The sequence below is a fragment of the Schistocerca cancellata genome, chromosome 3, assembly GCF_023864275.1.
Source record: "Schistocerca cancellata isolate TAMUIC-IGC-003103 chromosome 3, iqSchCanc2.1, whole genome shotgun sequence".
Lineage (NCBI taxonomy): Eukaryota > Metazoa > Arthropoda > Insecta > Orthoptera > Acrididae > Schistocerca > Schistocerca cancellata.
In genome coordinates, this window is record NC_064628.1 from 700,991,436 (window position 1) to 700,998,886 (window position 7,451).

Consider the following 7,451-nt stretch of genomic DNA (forward strand, 5'->3'; position numbering starts at 1 on the left):
TGGAATATTCAGTTTCTAATTGCTGTAAATGTAACATATTTTTATTTTGTTTTAGGCTGTACAAGAAGGCGAAGGGCAAAACCAAGAAAGAAGTTACATATGTTGTTGCAAAGAAACACACAGCAGGAAAAAGGTTTAGAAGACCGCCAGGAGTTAAAGGCCATTACAAGGTAGTGGATCCAAGAATGAAAAAAGATAATCGTAGGGCTAAGGCATCTAAAGGGAAAGGACGAAAAAATAAGAGAAACTCGGCTGGTGGTAATCAAAGGAAGAATATGAAATCTATGGGCAAGAAAACTGTTTCAAAAGCAAAATGATTTTTTTTAAAATTGCACATATGTACATTGTGTAAATATACATTGTAAATATTCAGAAATCATAGATTGTGTAATGGAGACCTCATCAGTTTTGACACATGTCAATTTTCCAATCAGAACTTTGTCAATGGTCGACTTTGAGTTCCATCTCTGTGTTATGTGGTTGTGACATTCACTGCAGATCTTACAGTGTATTGTTGTTATATAACAGTGAAACATTATTTGCCTAGGTTTATTGTCTTTAGATGTTCATTTATAAAAGAGCCTGCATTTGTGAATGCGAAATTTTGTACAGTTAACAGTTTGTTTCTAATAAACAACGTTTTGGACAGAAATACTTGCAATGTAAATTATTTGCAACTGTGTGAGTTCTTAGCTATAATAGTAGTATACTGACTTGTATCTGTCGTAATGTTGATAATGTTATTGACACACCTGTTTCATTCATATAAGAAAGCTTAAGTTTGATCTAAGTGACAAAAGCTTGATGTGTGGTGTAAATTTTTAAAAGTGTTTCTTTTTTTTATAACACTGTCTAGTGATAATGTGTTATTGTTGTTCTGTAAAAATTGAAATTCTTCTCAAATTTTATGTTTACTAGTTCCCTTATTTATCAGTGAAATTCTTCAGATGTCAATAAAAATTTCCTCAATTTTTTTAAAAAGGGTTTTATTGTAAAATGTTGGTTACTAGACCTCGTACCTGGTGTTGTTACTGCTAAAGTGATATACAGAATGGAGAAATAATTAAATGTTGGGATTAAAGTTTTAAGTAAGGGGTGGATTACATTGAGGTGGCAAAAGTCATGGAATAGTGATATTCACATATACACATGGCATTAGCATTGCCTACAAAAGGTATAAAAGAGCAGTGCATTATCGTAGTTTTCATTTGTACTCTGATGATTCATGTGGAAAGGTGTTGGATATGATTATGGCCACATGACAGGAATTAACAGACTCTGAACATGGAATGGTAGTTGGAGCTAGATGCATGGGACGTTCCATTTCAGTTCCGTGAACCACAGTGTCAACAATGTGTCACTTAACTACTGAAAGTAGTGGCGTTTGCATAGAGTAGGCAGTGCAAATAGACAAGCAACTCTGCATGAAATAACCGCAGAAATCAGTGTGGGACGTACAACAAATATATTCATCAGGACAGTGCAGCAAAATTTGGCATTAATGGGTTATGGCAACAGACGAATGGCACGAATGCCTTTGCAAACAGCATGACATCACCTGCAGTGCCTTTCCTAGGCTTGTTACTGTGGGGTCTTGCCCATGTGTTTCGTATAGGGTGCCTAAAGGATGCAAGCAAAATCTCATTAACAGTTTTTATTACAAATAAGAAGAATGACAATACTTAACTTACTGGAGCTACAACTTTGCTACCAACATTTTTTCTCAAAGTTCCAGGCTTTATTGTGAGCATCTTACAAAAAATGTATGTTTCAAAGTACTGGCCATCGCTGGCCACTACTTTCTAACATCTTTTGGGCAGCATACGAATCCCGCGTGCACTATCTCTGACGCCGAGAGTCTGAGAACTGGATTTTGAAAAAATGGGTTCTCAGAGTGGTAGATTCAACGTGCTCTCCACCCTACCACTACAGCACAACCTGTGGAGATGGATGAAATCACGAGGGAGGAGGTAGGCACTGCGTTTATTCCATATACAGGCGCACTCTCGGGGAAAATCGCACGCATTTTGAAGAAACACCGGGTCGGAACTGTGTTTTGTCCTCCGAATAAAACTCGCGCACTGGTGGGGAGCGCCAAAGATGGCCTCGGTTTGAGGAAGGCCGGCTTGTACCAGATTCTGTGTCAGTGTGGCAAGTCGTATATTGGCCAGACAATGTGTACCATCGAGGATCGATGCCGTGAACACCAGAGGCACACTCGACTGATGTAACCGAGCAAGTCGGCGGTCGCTGAACATTGTTTGTCGGAAAATCACGCTATGGAGTATGAACGCACGAGGATTCTGGTACAGACGTCGAGATACTGGGACAGCATTGTCAGAGAGGCCATCGAAATTCGCACCAATGACGACCTCATAAACCATGACTGTGTCTATAATCTTAGCAAGGCTTGGGAACCAGCGATTGGGTAAATCAAGAGTAAATCGAGCAAACGTATAGTTGTGACGACCACGGCTGACAGAGCCATCACACCGACGTCATCTCAGATGCCGTTGCAATCTGTTCCACCATGCGACCGCGGCGCGGACAGCGGAAGGAGTGCGCCACGGGCGGAGGGTATTTAAATCAGCCACCGCCGCGACCAAACCCAGTTCCCTCTGAGCAGCCATAGCATACGGATCGCTGTGCCGGCACGTTCACAGGAGCTCAATCCGTCAGTTCACCTGATGATGGCGACATGTATGACTGCCGAAATATTGTGCCCATTGGACACTGTAGACCGGCAGTACACCCATGGATATTTTGATGGCTGTAGCAAAGGTGTAGACCTAATATATTTACAACAAGTGGTCGCAAGCAATGTGTGACATACAAATAAGTGTCCTTTGCTACATGCAATGTTCATTCAATTCATTCAAACAATTGATATGGATCACACGTCACTGCTATCGTAGCACTCTCTGCTAGGCAATGCTAATACTGCCTGAATACTGAACGGCCAAGGCTGGCAGGAGCAGCACTTATACTCTCCTCTTGTAGAGGCCACTCATGTCGTGGTGTGGTCCTAATCAGCGCACCATTGGCGGATGTCGTTTCACTGCCTTCTCTTCTCTTGTGTTCTTCATCTTTGTTCCGGCACTTGTGGTTACGCCAGAACAGTTACCATGTCAGTTGGACCCTAGATGACTGGAAACCTGTGGCCTGGTCACAAGAGTCCTGATTTCCGGTGATGGTAGAGTTCAAGTGTGGTGCAGGCCCTCTGAAGCCATGGAGCCAAGTTGTCAATAAGGCATTGTGCAAGCTGGTGGTTGCTCCATAATGGTGTGGCTGTTTCCAATTGAAATGATCATTGACTGGAAATAGTTATGTTTGGCTACTTGGAGGCCATTTACAGCCATTCATGGATGTCATGTTCCCAAACAATGATGGAATTGTCACCAGGCCACAAATGATTGTGATTGGTTTGAAGAACATTCTGGACAATTCAAGCGAATGATTTGGCCACCCACACTGCCCAACAGAAATCCACTGAACATTTATGGGACATAACCAAGAGGTCAGTTCATGCAAAAAATCTTGCATCATCAACACTTTTGCAATTATGGATGGTTATACAGGAAACATGGCTCAGAATTGCTGCAGGGACTTCCAATGACTTGTTGAGTACATGCCATGACGAGCTGCTGCACTACTCCAGGCAAAAGGTCAGACACAATATTAAGAGGTATCTGATGACTTTTATTACCTCAGTGTATGTGACTGATTAAAGTGGAAACTTGTAAAGATTGATGGAAACTTGTAAAGATTGATAATGCTATCATAATACCAGACCAAAAAAAAAAAAAAAATGGGTCAGTTTGAGCAGATACACAGTAACTGAGGAAGTCATTTTAAAAAAGCAACATTATTTTGGTTTCACATCAATTAAATCATTAAAAAATGGAGAAATCTCTGAGCATTCAATGCCTGAGTAGAACTGGGAGGAACCATTAGTGTGAAATAAATTCTCAAAGTCAGGATCTGTAGTCTGACCATTTGGCCTAAATTACCTGTGATGCCTCAAAGGCCAGTTTTCATTTCCAGTACTGGTGAAATTAAGATGAACTTATCCATTCTTGGGTACAAGTGAAAAATATGACAATATTCTGCCCATTTGCACGGGTGCCTTAAACAACTTGCAGGTATAGTATAACATCACTTTGATGAGGTTGTGTGTTGGACAAGTATTTTTTGAACAGGTAAATGATTATCACCACGATAATTTTTTTAATTTTTGTACTGAATTAGATAATCTACTCTTTGGATGTATGTTTTATTTGTGCACATATATCGTGAGATGGATGGATGCATTGTATCTGCAAGGGGGATGACGGTAAATGTCATACTGCATTCCTGGTGCCTGCTGGTCAAGAAGTTTATTCCATGTTGTCAGTTCCTGCCTTGGAGATGTGATGCATGCCATAGAAGAAGAGCAGCCGTGACAATGCCTATAATGTAACAGGGACAAGAGAAAATTTGTTGTGCAGAAGACACTCAATTAAAATCTATTTGTGAGACAAAATGTTATTGGACTTTGTCCTTATCAATGTTTTTGTGATGTTCGAATTAATATAACAGCTTTGTAACACACAGTTACTATAAACAAGAGTACAATGTACAATATGTTGCTAATGAGAAGCCTCACATTTATTTTGAGAGCTGGATGTTGGGCTTGTGCTCTTTAACTTCCAGCAGTATCTTGTCGTTTAAATTTTGCATAATCTGATTCATGAACTGGAAAATGACTTGTTCTGTGGAGGAACCCTTCTGAAATATGAATCAAGACTGACTATATGTCTTATTTTGGGGTAGGTGTTTTATTATATTCTTGTGGACAGAATGTTTTCCAACACCTTCCAGAAGGAAGTGAGCAGTGAGACTGGTCAGTAATTATTAACATCTGTCACACTGTGCACCTTGTAAAGGAATCTGGTTGTAACATATTTTAGTGTGGAAATACACACTGTGATAGTGATGTATTGCATACACAATTAAATACATTGGATATATGTAAAGAACTGGTTTTTAGTAATAAACTTGAAATATTAACTCCTGAGACCTTTTGCTTTGAGGAAGTTAATTATACTCTTAATTTCTTTGATAGATCATGGAGAAATGATGATTCGGCTGTATGTATGTTGGCATTTCTTCGTACATACATTCTATTGCTTTATCCATTGAACTGTCCACACCAGTCTTCTGTGATAATTTCAGAAAGGATATTTACATTGACTAATTGACTTATATTGCTTGTAATTGGCTGTTTTCTTAAATAATAAATCCTCACCGTTCCTAACTGGTTTCCCAGTGTTTCTTCTAACTATCGCCAATATAGGTTTAAAGTTAGTATCTAATTTATTAATGTCAGACATTATAAGGATCAAACGATGGAAAATCCAGGATAGGCTGTAACAATATTATGAAATATCAACAAGGAAAGTGTTTCTGAAGAAGAGAAATTTGTTAACTTCGAGTATAGATTTAAGTTGGTTCAAATGGCTCTGAGCACTACAGGACTTAACATCTGCGGTCATCAGTCTCCTAGAACTTAGAACTACTTACTCCTAACTAACACATCCATGCCCGAGGCAGGATTTGAACCTGTGACCGTAGCGGACGCGCGGTTCCAGACTGAAGTGCCTAGAACCGCTCAGCCGCACCGGCCGGCTATAGAATTAAGTGTCAGGAAGTCGTTTCTGAAAGTATTTGTATGGAGTGTAGCCATGTATGGAAGTGAAACAAGGACGATAAATAGTTTGGACAAGAAGAGAATAGAAGCTTTCGAAATGTGGTGCTACAGAAGAATGCTGAAGATTAGATGGGTAGATCACATAACTAACGAGGAGGTATTGAATAGAATTGGGGAGAAGAGGAGTTTGTGGCACAACTTGACAAGAAGAAGGGACTGGTTGGTAGGAGATGTTCTGAGGCATCAAGGGACTACAAATTTAGCATTGGAGGGCAGCGTGGAGGGTAAAAATTGTAGAGGGAGACCAAGAGATGAATACACTAAGCAGATCCAGAAGGATGTAGGTTGCAGTAAGTACTGGGAGATGAAGAAGCTTGCACAGGATAGAGTAGCATGGAGAACTGCATGAAACCAGTCTCAGGACTGAAGACCACAACAACAACAACAATGATCAATATTATGAAATCTCCTTGTAGCGGAGATGTTGAGTCACCAATGGCATGACAAAAACCTTGTCACAATATAAGCTTTCAGCCAACAAGGCCTTTGTTGAAAATAGATGACACACACACAAACACAGCTCACAGACACATGACTGCAGTCTCCAGAGACCGCAGTCATGTGTCTGTGGGTTGCGTTTGTGCGTCTGTGTGTGTTGTCTGTTTTCGACAAAGGCCTTGTTGGCCAAAAGCTTACTTAGTGACGGTCTTTTTGTTGTGCCTATCTGTGGCTCTGCATCTCTGCTATATGGTGAAGACATTACAAACAGCTTTTTTAATCACTTTGCTTAAGACTGCATAATAGCTTATTTATTTTGCTTCCTGTTGTAAGCTATGGCTTTCTTGTGTGTTGTCAGTGTGTACTTTATTGTTTTCCTGGAAAAGAAGCTATCAAAGACTGATAGAAAGATTTTTATAAATACATTACGTTGAGAATTGATATTGTACGCATACCTCCAGTCAGCTTCCCATAAGGATGCCCTGAAACTTTCAGTTTCCTATTAGTTCATTAATTACTCTCTGTTTTTCATTACACCATTTCATTGCAATCACGTAGGTTAGTATGGCTAGTTATGCGTAATGATCAATATGCCATCCACTCCTTGATAAATATTCATATCATTAAGTGTTCTGCAAAAATGTTGTCTATAAGTGTACTGTTTTCATGGATAAGTCTCTTGGTAAATGTAAGAACAGAACTCTGATTATATATATTAAGTTGCATTTTCATTTTTTTTTCTTTTATTGACATTAAAATCTCCTTAGCTTACCATTTGCTTTCTTTTGTCTGTTGGGTTGCACAATAATGACTAAAATTTTATGAGAAATAATTGAAAATCTCCCTGTGAGGCTCTATACATTGTATTAATTGTAAATTACTTTTCCAATAGCAGCAGCTCACAAGCACATTCTTCTAAGTGTGTAACTAAGCAAAAACTGTTGGTTTCAATAAGAGTTGAACTTGATGCTGTTTCAATGTACATGATGACTCCTCTTCTATCCACATTTTTCCACAGAAATAGCCTGTTAGTTTATAGTTCTCTATGTTTAACATATAGTTTTCTGTATTTACATGGTGCTCACACAAACATAACTCTCATACTTCAACATCCTTTCATCATTCTAAGTTATATAAACAGAGAAGTAGTTACTTAACTCTGATGTTAACACAGAACTTCTGCAACCCAAGAACACTGTAATTTATGCTCAAACAGTACACACACGCACGCACACACACACACACACACACACACACACACACA

At 39.3% G+C, this 7,451-nt stretch overlaps 1 protein-coding gene and 1 long non-coding RNA gene across 2 annotated transcripts in view; one reads left to right on the forward strand and one right to left on the reverse strand.

The window, feature by feature from the left end:
* The window catches only part of LOC126175692 (pre-rRNA 2'-O-ribose RNA methyltransferase FTSJ3), a 110,564-nt gene extending 109,723 nt beyond the window's left edge, over nucleotides 1-841 (forward strand). Inside the window, exon 13 of the mRNA XM_049922629.1 lies at nucleotides 56-841. Coding sequence (XP_049778586.1) covers nucleotides 56-317 — 262 coding nt within the window. The 3' untranslated portion in view covers nucleotides 318-841. The remainder of the gene's footprint in view (nucleotides 1-55) is intronic.
* LOC126175694 (uncharacterized) lies at nucleotides 617-979 on the reverse strand. Its single transcript, XR_007535602.1, has 2 exons — nucleotides 848-979; nucleotides 617-800 (listed from the first exon to the last, which is right to left on the reverse strand). It is a non-coding gene; the product is annotated as an uncharacterized LOC126175694 (long non-coding RNA).
* Between the last annotated feature and the right edge of the window lie 6,472 nt (nucleotides 980-7,451).